Source organism: Lepus europaeus, chromosome 8 (assembly GCF_033115175.1).
Source record: "Lepus europaeus isolate LE1 chromosome 8, mLepTim1.pri, whole genome shotgun sequence".
Classification (NCBI taxonomy): domain Eukaryota; kingdom Metazoa; phylum Chordata; class Mammalia; order Lagomorpha; family Leporidae; genus Lepus; species Lepus europaeus.
The window spans coordinates 55,898,703-55,912,558 of record NC_084834.1 but is presented as its reverse complement, the minus strand read 5'-3'; the positions used below and the strand labels follow the sequence as shown (position 1 = coordinate 55,912,558).

General features: G+C 48.8%; 1 protein-coding gene across 2 annotated transcripts in view; it reads right to left on the bottom strand.

Annotated features, from left to right (window-relative positions):
• TRPC3 (transient receptor potential cation channel subfamily C member 3) overlaps positions 1–5,964 on the bottom strand; it is a 90,468-nt gene extending 84,504 nt beyond the window's left edge. For both annotated transcript variants that reach the window (XM_062199095.1, XM_062199096.1), the window contains exon 1: positions 5,750–5,964. In XM_062199095.1, the coding sequence (XP_062055079.1) occupies positions 5,750–5,964 (215 nt within the window). The remainder of the gene's footprint in view (positions 1–5,749) is intronic.
• Positions 5,965–13,856: the final 7,892 nt, after the last annotated feature.

The window sequence follows — 13,856 nt, the reverse complement described above, 5'->3', positions numbered from 1 at the left end:
CTCCCCAAATGGCCACAATGGCCAGCGCTGGGCCAAGCAGAAACCAAGTGCCTGGACATCCATCTGGGTCTCCTATGTGAATGGCAGGGGCCCAAGCACTTGGGTCATCCTCCATTGCCTTCCCAGGTATATTAGCTGGAAGCTGGATCAGAAGCACAGCAGCTAGAATTTGAACTGGCACTCTGACATGGGATGAAGTGGTGGCTTAACCTGCTGCACCACAACACCTGCCCCAAAAGTACATCTTAAAAAAAAAATAGATAGTGGGCCGGCACCACGGCTCAATAGGCTAATCCTCCGCCTTGCAGTGCCAGCACACTGGGTTCTAGTCCCGGTCGGGGTGCCGGATTCTGTCCCGGTTGCCCCTCTTCCAGGCCAGCTCTCTGCTGTGGCCAGGGAGTGCAGTGGAAGATGGCCCAAGTGCTTGGGCCCTGCACCCAATGGGAGACCAGGAGAAGCACCTGGCTCCTGCCTTCAGATCGGTGCGGTGCGCCGGCCATTGGAAGGTGAACCAACGGCAAAAAAGGAAGACCTTTCTCTCTGTCTCTCTCTCTCACTGTCCACTCTGCCTGTCAAAAAAAAAAAAAAGATAGTAACCAGAAATTGTGACAAACTATGTTGCAGAGGGTAGGTAGAGAATAAGTGGTCCACACGAAGAAGAACTCTCAGCTGTGAATATCAGTAACACTGAAAATGTATGAGTAACAAGTCAGCAGTATATGAAGGAGTTAAAAATGGAGTGAAACAGAGGAGATCCTGAGGACTACTGGGGACTTGTTGATTCTTAGAAACCATTTAGCACTATCTAACTTAAAACTATACTCATGTGTTCCTTTGCTATTAAATAAAAATACTTTTAAAATAAAACTTGACAAAAAATGCCTACCCTATATTGTGTATAGTGAACTCATTCACCCAGGACATACAGTGATAATATGATGACGGTTTTCAGATTATTACAGGCTTCAAGACTAATGCCATGTTGTGCTACTGTTGAGGAGTAACTGCTCCTACAGAGAATCCTGCCTCTTCCTTAACGCACCAGTCTGACACAGTCCTCAGAGTCCAGACTCCTTTCCCATGGGAAGTCTTCTGACTTCTGTGCCAGAGGTGGGAAGAAGATGCTGTTTCCTGTCTGATGCCTAAGCCAGCATACACCACACTGCTCTTAAGCCCACAACCGAGCTCAGCCAAGACTCCAACATTCATAAAAGGCAGGTGCCACAGAAGCTAACATCCAGCCAGACAAGCTGGGATATAAGTCACTCGGAACTCACCTGTCACTCCCCTGTCATAGAGAGCTGAGCATTAGATGCTCTGAAACAAGTCCCCTTCAAAAAGTTCATGGAAAATGCAATTGAAAGATAAATTTGGGATCTGTGTTGTGGTGCAGCAGGTTAAGCAGCCACGATGCCTGCATCCCATCCTGGAATGCAGGTTCATGTCCTGTCTCCTTTGCTACCAAGCTGCCTGCTAGTGCACCCTGGGAGGCAGCAGAAGATGGCCCAAGCGCTCTGGCACTGGCCACGCATGTGGAAGACATGGGTGGAATTCTAGGCTCCTGGGTTTGGCCTGGCCCAGCCCTTTCTGCTGTGGGCATTTGGAGGGCGTGAACCAGTAAGTGGAAGACATCTCTCCTGCTCTCTTTCAATTAGATGAAAACCAATAAACATTTTTTAAAGCCTGCTTTAAAGACATGTGGTTCACTTTCGCAAGTCTAAACGACAGCATGAAGTATTATGTAAACACAACTCTTGCTCTTATTATGACTAACCTTTAGCAGCACTTCCTCTGAAGAAAACATAAACGTAATTCTCTTTTCTAGGAATCTTCCTCCGTTAAATATAGCTCTTGTGGAACAATCTAAGATCCTGTGCAGATATGGTAGCACATACAAAGACTGATTCTTCTTACTGAAAGTAGATTCATAAATTTCTCTCCTGCTTTCCTGAGGTCTGTGTTTCAGTTCTTCCTGTTTCTTCAAACTCTTCTCTAGAAAGCCTGGCCTGGATAACAGCCTGCTCCTCTGCGACTTCTGTGTCCTTTGCTGGCTGCTCCTTTTCGCTGCCCTCCAGACAAAAATGTTTCCCCCAGAAAGCTAGCGTGGGCTCCCTTTGTTGCTCTCTACTTACTCCTTCTTTCAATAATTTCACATAGGTGCACAACAGCTCCTATCAGAAAGCAAACTCACAAACTCTCTCAAGCATTAAATTTGATTTTCATCTTTCTGTCTGACACTTTTTTCAGAATTTTCTGGAAAAGTCAGATCCTTTTCTTGTTCTTTCCAACAATGACATCAACAACCTTGTTAGGCATGTCAAAATAATCACATCATGCACAATCCCACTTTCTCTGTAAATCCCTCATGGGCAGGGAGGTGCGAGATCCCAGAGATTCTCTTTGTGTGTGTATTCTTTTTCCAATCTCTTTCCTTTCCAATCCGCTGATACTACACACTACACAACAAATCCAAATCTCACTCTGGAAAGCTACAATAGCCTCCTAATTTTGTTTCTTCACATTCTGTCAATTGCAACTTCAATCCATCCTGCTCTCAGCATGGCTTTGATCAGATTGTTCCTGGTTTGAAACGATCAATGGCTCCCTGTTGTCTTGTCCTGGCACAGGAGACCTTCCACATGGATGCTTCAAATCAGCAAACCTCACCGTTCCCTTATATATACTCTATGACTACACTCAACTAACATTCCAAGATATGCCTGACTTTGCTGGGTGGGAGAGGAAGGAGGGGGCTTGGATAATTAACCAGCTTGTCTCTGCCTCTCACCCCATGTATCCTTCAAGGCCCATGAAGCTTTCCTTGATTTCTCCACAACCATCCAATGTTCTTCTCTCCTTTGCAACGGACCCTTCACAGCCCCATCTGTATATTTATATTTACATATTTTTGCTACATATTTTACTCTGATTGACAGCATAGTTGCTCATGTCCCGTCTCATTCTCACCTCTTCCTCATAAGATTTTAAGCTCAAGTGCAGGAAAGCTGTCAAACTCATCTTTGGAGTTACTGCACCAGCCTCCACTTTGCACATGTACAAGCTAGAGAAATGAATGGAAACTCATGAATACTGCATTCAAATGCCTTTCTGAAGTTCATCAGATATACTGAATAACTTCAAAAATGAGGTAATCTCTATGATGACATATTACTTGGTCATAGGTTTGTAAACAATTGAGATAAACAAAGCCTTGATTTAAATCAACAGTTTAAACTATTGACTCAACTTCCATCAAAGAATTAAAAAAAAAAAAACTTGTTAATGATATAACAGTAACCAATTCCTTCAAAGTCTGCCTGAAATTCCCACATGGAATACTGAAACATGGAACAGTTGAAAAGAGCAACAGTGTTTTCCCTGAGGGATTATTATGATCAATATCATCATTTGGTACAAGTGGGATTCTAGCCACAGTATCCCTATAGAATTTTAAATTCAGGGGCCGGAACTGTGCCGTAGCAGGTTAAGCCTCTGCCTGCGAAGCCAGCATCCCAAATGGACACTGATTTGTGTGCTGGCTGCTCGTCTTCTGATCTATCTCTCTGTTCTGGCCTGGGAAAGCAGTAGAAGATGGCCCAAGTCCTTGGGCCCCTGCATCCACATGGGAGATTCAGAAGAAGCTCCTGGCTCCTGGCTTCAGATAGGCCCAGCCTTGGCCGTGGCTGCCATTTGGGGAGTGAACGAGTGGATGGAAGATCTTTCTCTCTGTCTCTCCTTCTTTTTGTCTGTAACTCTAAATAAATAAATAAATAAAATCTTTTAAAAATTTTAAATTCAGCTGTGCTATTTTGTCGACTGAAAACGCCTCTAGACTTTGACAGCCCAGGGCATCCTGTTCTGAGTCCAGCCTAAGGCCACTGTGTTTGTTCTTAAACAGCAATAAATAAATGCCGTTTACTACACAACAGTGGCCGTATTCTATTTGAAAGTGGAACAGAGAGCTGATCTCTGTGACAGATGTCAAGCCCGTCTGATGTTACCAAGTAACAGGCCCCAACTAAACAGCAAGAGCCTGTTGCCTTCCCTTGGACAGATACGTTTATCAGAGTGGACCTCCCACGAGTGGCTGGGAGCCCCTCGACTAGGATCTGTTGAATTACTAAAGTCCGTTGACACCCTGCAAAGACGGTCTACTAGCAGTCAGCAACAGCACCTGCCCCAGAGCTTTGCGTGACTGACCTCAAACTTCCAACGTGCGCACAGCAATAGCTGCTCCGCCCTACTTTCCCAGATAAGTAAGAGTTCAGGCGTCCCATTTAGTCTGGGTTAAGGTGGAAGAAAAACGAATTTTAAACAAATTGAGTTAGGTTATGAAAATCAGTCTAGCAAAAGGAAAAACGGACAACTCTCAATCTTAGGCAGGCAGGAAACGAGTTGACGGCGCTTTCAGCCCAAAGAATATGCCTTCCCGTCCTTTCCCGGGCTGTTTCCACAACACACTAATCTTCAGCAATAACTGAACCACATCGGCACGCGGGGCTCATTTTAAAGCAGAATCATTCCCTGCGGGATCTGCTCCCAGCCACTGATTTCTGTTTCTGTGTTCTACAGACCAGTCCAGCCAGGCCGGGCGCCAGCCCCGAGCCAGCCACGCGCGGCCAAAGTGGGCGCTGTGGTGCGTGCCGGTGTCGCCCCGGAGGCCTCGGACCCGGGCAGCGGGCAGCCCTCGGGCAGTAGGGGGCGCTCCAGAACCTCGGTCCCCTCCCTGGGCGACCCCGGCTCTCACAGCGCGGACTGGAGCCGCCCGGCCACCCTGTGTGTCCAAGTTCTGTACCTGGGTCGGTGCACTAAACTTCCCCCAAAAGACAGAAAATTCGGTGACACGCCCAAGGGAGACACCAGAGGAGCACAGAGCACCTCACCCCTGACAAGTCGATATCATTCTGTATCATCTCTGCGTCTCCCAACTGATCAAAGGCTGTCACCAAGGCTGGAAACTAAGCAAAGCCGCTTTTTCACACACCACAGTGCCTACAGCTCTTTCGCTTAAAAAAAAAAAGAAAAAAGAAAAGAAAAGAAAAAAAGAAAGGGAGCAGCCACCGAACCCTGGGAACCGCAGCCAAAGTTAGCACTGAGGCGGCCCAGCGGCCGCCGCGCGCCCACTCGTTCTGCAGGAGACCTGCGACGGCGCCGGTTCTGAGTTCCCTCCACCTGCGAACGGAACGCAGCGAGCCCAGGCGCCCGGGCAGCCCTTCGGCCCACACCCTGTGTCCCAAGCCGTATCCCCACCCCGCTCCACCCCGCTTCCCTGGCCCCGTCCTCGACCAAGGACCCAAGCTCCCAAGGCCGCTCCCCGCCGGGACGCCGGCAGGAGTTCGAGGTTCAAGTGAGCGGCCCGGGTGCGCGGGCGCCTCCCCTGCCTTGGCCCCCGGGCTCAGCTCGCGGGGACTCCACGTGCGTTTTTCCTCAGCCCCCCCATGACGGCCGCGCGCGCGCGCCCCACGTCTCGCGGAGGGAGCGCCTGCCCGCCGGGGTGCGTGTCAGGTGTGTGTGTGCGCCCGTCTGCGGGGCTACCCCGGACGACGCCCCCCAAGTCCCTTCACGGAGCAGGACCCTAGGGACGACCCCGGCCCGAGGTCTGCGCTCTCGAAGCAGCCCCGAGTCGCACGCCCCGCGCCGTGCCCAGTGGGCTCGGGCACGTGGCAGAGCGACCCCAGACGAGCCTGCCCGCCCCCGCCCCAGGCGCCGCCCTGCCGAGGCGCGGACCCCGGCCCCGCGGGGTACTCACAGGTCCGGCCCGGGGGAGAAGGGCGGCGGGCAGAAGCCGTGCGGCTCGCGCCGCAAGGGCGCCGAGCGCGGCTCCAGCCCCCCGTTGACGCCTCTCCAGCCCCGGCGACGACGCTGCGGCTCCGCGCCTTCGTCCTCGCCCTCTTCCTCCTCCTCCTCCGGAGCGGGGAAGGTCACCCTCGCTTGCTCCTTGCACTTCCTGACCTTGGTGGACATCGCGCCGGCTGTGGTCCGAGCGTGGGGATGCCGGCCGCCGGCCTCCGCCACCGCCGCGGCCGCGCGGTCTCCGGGCGGCGCCCCTTCCCCACCTCCCGCGGCTCCAGGCGGCGCAGGGCGGGAAGGCAGGAGGCGAGGGCGGCGCGGCCGGCGGTGGAGCAGTTAGAGGCGAGAGACGAAGCCGAGCCGCCGCCGCCCACCATCAACCCCTGGGAGCAGCCGCGGCGGCCGTGGCTGCGAGGAAGAAGCCCGGGGCGGAGCGGGGCGCGGGCGCGGGCGCGGGCGCTGGGAAGGGCGCCCCGGCCCCGCGGCGGCGGCGGCGGTGCCTCCTGCGCGCCGGCCTCCAGCCTCCGACAGCATCACTCGCTAGGACAGCATCGTTACTCGGAGCGAAGGAGAGCGAGGGCGGGGGAGAAGCAGTTCCTTATCAGACAGAGCTGCAGAGGGAATCCGGCCGGCAGGTGGGGAGGGGAGGCATGGGAGAACCCGCCCCGCCCGGCTAGCTGTCGCCTCCAGAGGACCCAGCGCCCCTTTGCATCTGCAGAGACAAGTTTCCCAAGAAAGGGAAGAGGGAATCAACGGGCTTGTGAATTTTCCTGAAGTCGTATGACTCCGCTCAACTCTTCGGATTTGTTTCCAGAAGCATCGCTCATTGGTTGTGTTGCTCACTGCAAGACGTGGTTGAATCTACAGAGGTTTAAGGTCATTTCCCTGAACATCTTTGTACCCCAGAATAGCACTGCTTTAAACGCGCACGAGGCGTCGTTTGTTTTAGTGAATCTCCAAAGCGTCTGACAAGTTCGGTAAACTTTCCAAGAAATCGATTTCAGCAAAATTTAGTCTTCTTTTTAAAACTTAAAAGAAAAAAAAATGTGTCTTACGATCTAAGAGCAGTCGTTCTTCACAGAAGGAAAGTCTTAGGGATAATAAATGAATCCCTCTCTCCTTTTAGAAATGAGAAGGCAGAGGCCTAGCCAGCCTGAGTCAACTTGTCCAGTACTCAAGGTAGGCAGTGAGAAAGCTCAGATTAGATTCAGGTGCCTGTGTTCTCCAAGATTTCCTATTGCCTCAAATAGGACTTTCCAAGTCCAACTTGGAGGGATCACAAAAATGCCAGACTTGCTAGGATGACATATAATAACATTTACCTATTTTTAACTGCATCCAATTATACTGTACTTTTTTGAGGAACAATCCTCCCAAATGTAAGCAAAACACAAGAAAGGAAATGTAGCTCTCACTTGCTCTCTCACTCTCTCTTCTTCCCCTCCTCCCCCCTTTAAATAGAGATGTATTATTTATTTGAAAGGCAGAGTTACAGAGAGAGGGAGAAAGACAGATCTCCATCTGGATCTCCCATGTGGGTGGCAGGGGCCCAAGCACTTGGGCCATCTGCTGCTGCTTTCCCAGGTGTATTAGCAGGGATCTGAATCAGAAGTGGAGCAGCCAGGACACCAACTGGCACCCATATGGAATGCTGGTATCACAACGGGTGGCTTAACCCGCTGTGCCACAGTGCCAGCCCCAAATGTAGCTCTTTTGAAATTAATTCTTAAAAAGTAAATAAGATCATCAGTATTTTGTTAAATAGACAATAATTCTGTATGTTTAAGGAAGCAATGATACTCATTTACACATTGATATAGGGGAAAATAGAATGACTCCTGTCCAGTACCACACAGTAGGCAGCCTTTTGCTGTTTGCACCTGTGAACGTGTTGCAGTGCTCACAGTGTAACCTGACAGTCCCCTTCGATCCCACCTCTGAATACCAGGGTCTCTAAAGCAGCAGTGCCTTCTCCACCCAGCACCATCACTTTTGTTCAGGTCCCTGTGGTCCTCTGTGCCCCCTGCTTTCTCTGCAGCCTTCCTGTCTCATTGCCGCTTGATTCTCCGCACACCAAAGACACCATTCTCAGAGCAAGTGTGATCAGGACTTTTCGTTTTGAAAAACTCTGGCGATGCCCCCACTGCTTTCAGATTTAAATCCAATTTTTTTTTTTAAGATTTATTTTTTTTTGATCGAGAGGCAGAGTTACAAACAGAGAGAGGGAGAGGCAGAGAGAGAGGCCCTCCATCTGCTGGTTCACTCCCCAAATGGCTGCAACAGCGGAAGCTGGGTCAATCCAAAGCAAAGAGTCAGGAGCCCCTTCCGAGTCTCCCACGTGGGTGCTGGACCCCAAGCACTTGGGCCACTTTCCACTGCTTTCCCAGGCCATCAGCACGAATGGGGAGTGGAGCAACTGACTCGAACTGTCACGCATATGGATGCTGGAGCCGCAGGTGGATGCCCAACCTACCACACCACAGCACTGGCCCCTAATCCAAATTTGGCATGCCCCACTGACTCTAATTCTTCAGTCTCTGCTCCCACCTTCCCTCATTACACATCCTGAGTGCCGTTAGCCTGCACGTCTCACTCATTACCTGAGGTTCTGGACATTTCCCTGCTTCCCTGCCTCTGTCATTGGTATCCAGGTCACTGAGAATGTCTGTCTGTCTTGTCTCATCCACCTGGCGAGCTCCCACTCTGCCCCAAAGACTTGGTTAGCTGTGGCCCTCAATGTGGCAGCCCCTCTACATCCCAGCGGAGCTCCCACAGTCCTCAGTCCTTAGCTATTCTGTGCAGACCACAGTCTCACTGATCACAGCATATTGAACTGAACTCTGTATGTGGCTGTCTCCTCTTCCAACTGTGAATTCCTTGGGGGTGATGAGGGATCTTATTTGAGATACTTGCGTGATCATATTTTTGTGGCTTTTAAAAAAAGATTTATTTATTTTATAGGCAGAGTTAGAGAGAGAGAGAGGGAGGCAGAGAAATCTTCTGTCTGCTGGTTTACTCCCCAGTGGCTGCAATGGCAAGGACTGTGCTAAGCCAACATCAGGAACCAGGAACTCCATCCTCATCTCCCACATGGGTAGCAAAGACCTAAGCCTTTGGGCTATCATCTGCTGCCTTCGTAGACCCATTAGCAGGGAACTGGATCAGAAGCTGAGCAGCGGGGACTTGAACCAGTTCTCCCATACAGGATACCGTCATTGCAGGCAGCAGCTTAACTCTCTGCACCACAGCACCACCCCTGGGGGCTCATCTTTCGGTCCTTGCCGTTCATAGCTCAGTACTTGATATACAGGATAAACTCAATATGTGTTCTGTTGAGTGAACTCATGAAGCCTTCAGGTTGTTTATAACGACATAGACAAGCTCAGGAACCTGCCTTTACAGGACTCTGGATAGAAGCTCTTTGGGAATGTTGGAGTCACTAGGTCTTACTATTAGAACATGTGTTATTTTCCTCAGGCTGTCATACACAGAATCAAGGACTGGGTGACTTAAACAACATTTATATTCTCACAGTTCTCGGGGTGGGACGGCTGAGTTCAAAGTGTCAGCAGGGCTGCTGTCTCCCAGGCCCTCTCTCCTTGGCTGGCAGATGGCTGTCTTCTCTCTCTGTGTCTTCAAATGGCCTTCCCTGTGTGCCTGTGTCCTAGCCTTCCCTTCTTCTAAGGACGCTGGTCATCGGAATAGGGCCCACCCTAATCTCTTCATTCTGCCTTCATTAGCTCTCTCAAGGCCAACAGCTGTCACGGGGAGTTGGACCTTCAACATGTGAGTTGGGGTAGGGTTGTGGTTCAGCCCCTGACACTCACAACAACACTTCTGCATGCAGGGAGCTGCTCCAGCCCAAGCCTGGTGCATTTATAGTCTTAAGACGCATGACCCTGGAAGTTATGAAACCCCAGAGAGAAAACTAAAGGAAGCTCATTTTTAGATCAGAGGAAATTGTCAACTTTGTCCTATTTATTTATTTATTTATTTATCTATCAAAGAGGGTTATTACTGCATACACAAGTGTGTTGTCAGCTGTCCATGTATTCATTAAATAAATGTTTGCTTAACTTACATTCGAAATTCATTTCTTATTTGGGGAACAAAAAAAAATTTGGTGTTCAAAGTATCCAGCTATTCAAATGGGTTATTTTTCAAGAAGAGGTAGCCACTGAGGCGTCAGTGAGGCATAACTTCTGTGATAAGTCCAAGTAAAGTAAGAGATCTGTAAAAGCAACCTGGTAGGAGAGAATGGTCTCCAAATTTCCTCCTAAATCTGAGAAAATGCCATCCCTTCTATGGAATCGGTTTCACGAACGGTGGCAAACCCTTTCTCCCCTCTGCCTGCCCGTCTTTCTCCAGGGCTGTCTGTAACACATCTAATGAGAAGACAGTGTTGAATAGTACTTCTTGCACTAAAGCATGAAGGTTATTAGTCTTAGTGATTTTCTCAAGGGAGCAAGAGCATGGAGCAGGTATAATGTTCTAAACAGTGCATTGCTTCCCTACTTTTTTTTTTTTTTTTGACAGGCAGAGTGGACAGTGAAAGAGAGACAGAGAGAAAGGTCCTAACTGAAGTTCTCTCGGGGCCGACGCCATGGCTCACTTGGTTGATCCTCCGCCTGCGGCGCTGGTATCCCATATGGGAGCCAGGCTCTAGTCCTGGCTGCTCCTCTTCCAGTCCAGCTCTCTGCTGTGGCCCAGGATGGCAGTGGAGGATGGCCCAAGTGCTTGGGCCCTGCACCCCATTGGAGACCAGGATAAGCCCCTGGCTCCTGGCTTCGGATTGGCTCAGCTCTGACTGTGGCGGCCATTTGGGGAGTGAACCAGTGGAGGGAAGACCTTTCTCTCTGTCTCTCTGTCTCTCTCTCTCTCACTGTTTGTAACTCTACCTGTCAAATAAAAATTAAAAAGCCAGATGTTAACTTAAAAAAAAAAACTGAAGTTCTCTTATAAGTGGGTTTTGTTTTTGCTTTCTTAAAGTAACCTTACATCATGAATTTTGTTGGCAACAAAAGAAAATGCAGTGTCTCTGAACAATTGAAGCCCCAAGTGTGTCATCTTTGACCTTATCACTAGCATTATCAATATTATTAATATTATAGTACATTTTACCCAGAATTTACAGTGCCCGGTAAGCCATTTATCATGATATGTGTACTTCTCTTACCGGACAAGGAAGCCCCAGGCAGTTCCCTAACTTAAAATACATGTTATGAAAATTTCTCCATGAGTCTGAACTTTGGCACTCAAAATTTATTTTATCATCAAAATAGGTTATAAATGATGGAGGTATTTCTAAGATGGTTAACAAACTTGTTTCAGTGATGGAATACAGAGATACCTAGGGACAAATACTCTAGGCCAGAGACCTGGAATCAAATCTCCCCTCGCTGCTCTCAAGCTCCATGACCTTGGGGAACTTACTCAACCTCATGGAGCCTCTAAAACATGAAGACATCATTGGCCAGCGCCGTGGCTTAACAGGCTAATCCTCCACCTTGTGGCGCTGGCACACCGGGTTCTAGTCCCGGTTGGGGCGCCGGATTCTATCCCGGTTGCCCCTCTTCCAGGCCAGCTCTCTGCTATGGCCCGGGAAGGCAGTGGAGGATGGCCCAAGTGCTTGGGCCCTGCACCCACATGGGAGACCAGGAGAAGCACCTGGCTCCTGGCTTCGGATCAGCGAGATGCGCCAGCCGCAGCGGCCATTGGAGGGTGAACCAACGGCAAAAAGGAAGACCTTTCTCTCTCTCTCTTACTATCCACTCTGCCTGTCAAAAAAAAAAAAAAAAAAAAAAAAGACATCATCACAGTACCTATTTCACAGGACTGCTATAAGGGTTTTATAGCAATGGCACTTAACACTATGCCTGGGAGCTAACGTTGTGGCAAAGTGGGTTAAACCACCACCTGTGATGCCACATCCCATTCAAGTGCTGGTCTGATCCAGCTCCTCTTCTGATCCAGCTTCCTGCTAATGTACCCTGATACAGTAGTGGGAGATGGTACTGGGAGACCTGGATGAATTTCTGGCTGCTAGCTTTGGCTTGGCCTCACCCTGACCATTGTGGCCATTTGGGAAATGAACCACCAATGGAAGGTATCTCTCTCTCTCTCTCTCTTCCTCTTTCTCTCTCCATAATTCTGCCTTTCAAATAAATAAATAAACCTGGAAAACAGAACTGTGCCCAGCATAGTAGGTGCTGTGTGTTAGCTATCATCAGTTCAGTCTTGTGCATTATGGAGTTAATGATTACAGTCTGAAGTCTAGGTCCTAGAACTAGCACCTCTGCTGTCTGATCTTGAGGCCACTCCATCATAGCCTTTGTCAGATTGTAAGACAGTTGACTTGTCTGTCTCCTCCACTGGGCTGTGAGTTCTTCTAGGGGCAGGAACAATGTCTTATTTGACCTTGTCACACAGGCATAATCATAAAGCTGGAGATATAGCGAGTGCTCAGTATATAGAAACTGATAATCATAGCAGTGGCAGTTGCAACAGCAGACATTAGATAAATGTTTGTGAATATTTGAGATCCAGGAGAGGGAGAAGGAAGAAGAGACGATTCTGCTTCGGGTACCCTGCCAACTCCAGGGAAAATCTGAGAATGGGCAAAGTTTCTCTTTGGCATCTCACTACTTTCTCTCCATCTTTTTCTACACTAGTATGATACACAGCCTCCCTGGCACCTATGGACCCAGTGATGTTGTAATCCTCCCAACAATGTTATCTCTTAGGCTTGATGTACCCCAGATGCTCTGTGGTTCACATTTGCCCTTCTATTTCCTGCCAGGCAAATTGCTCTTCCTTCAGGGCAGCCAGTGCACGTAACTGTTAAAGGGGGAGTGTCTTCCACAAAGTCACACAAATGTGCATGAACACCTAGCAGTCAATGCTGCAAGGGATTTACATTTTTGAAAAACCTCCAGTAACAGGAAATCTCCACTTTGTGGATTCTAGCTGTGTGTTAAATTGAAGAGAAAGGAAGATGCTTTGGGGGGAGGCAAAAAAGGTGAAGGAGGTGCCCAGTAGCAAGCCAGACTTGAGCCAACTCCTCTGTAGAGGTTCTGACTTTTGTTTTCTCAGCTACTGAAGTTTCAATTCCAACCAACTTAAATTTGCCCCTTCTCCACCCCATCGATATCTGCCAACAACATTTTCAAGAAAGGTTCCCAAGTTGAGGAGGGAATGGAAAATAGGATAAGAGACAGAACTGGGTATCTACTGTGAGTAAATTCTCAATCTTGAGAAAATAGAGATAGAAACTTAGGATACTTGGGAGACAATTCTCCTTGAAGATCTCACATTTCTCTACATCTCATGAGCAGAACGATGGCCACCTTTGTTCTGAAATATCTTTCCAAGGACTTATGTTTTTTAGGATGATGATGAACAGTCTTGGAAGACAAAGAGTTCCTCTTTGGAGAACAGAGCAAATATGTTTACTCTCTGCTGTAATAAGGATAGTGCTTTTCATGCAGGCCAAGGGAAGATAGGCTTATCAGACCATTATAAGAGATTCAGGTTACCTAACCTTGGCTTTCCTCTGTTGCAGTGCAACCCACTGCATATGCAGGTTTCCTCTGGCCCTCTTCCTGGCCCTCTGTGGGCATTTAGAGAAGGGGAACTGGCACAAATGCTGACACTCTGGCTACAACTACTGCTATGTGTAATTAACTATTCTTTGTCTCGTGCCTAGGAGTTTTATGCCTCCTGCCAGCATCCATGAAACCATGACTGACTACCTTGTTAATTCACAAGTAGGGTAAAATCTCAGACCTTTCATAGTTCTTGACAATTATTGCATTTCACAGATAAAGAATTCATGACTCTCCCCAGAGCAGAAAACTCCAAGAGTAAATTAGATTCTTAAAGAGGTTGTAATAACTTTCCCACGTGACTAAATGCATTATTAATCAATTTTTCTGTGCCCAAGTATTCTTTTGCATGCCTGCTAATACAATCTTTTGGTGAAATCAGTACCAGAGAGAATCAATGCTCTCTACCTAGCAAGATATGGACTTGGTAAGCACTTAGGGTTTTTTTATTGACAATCTTAG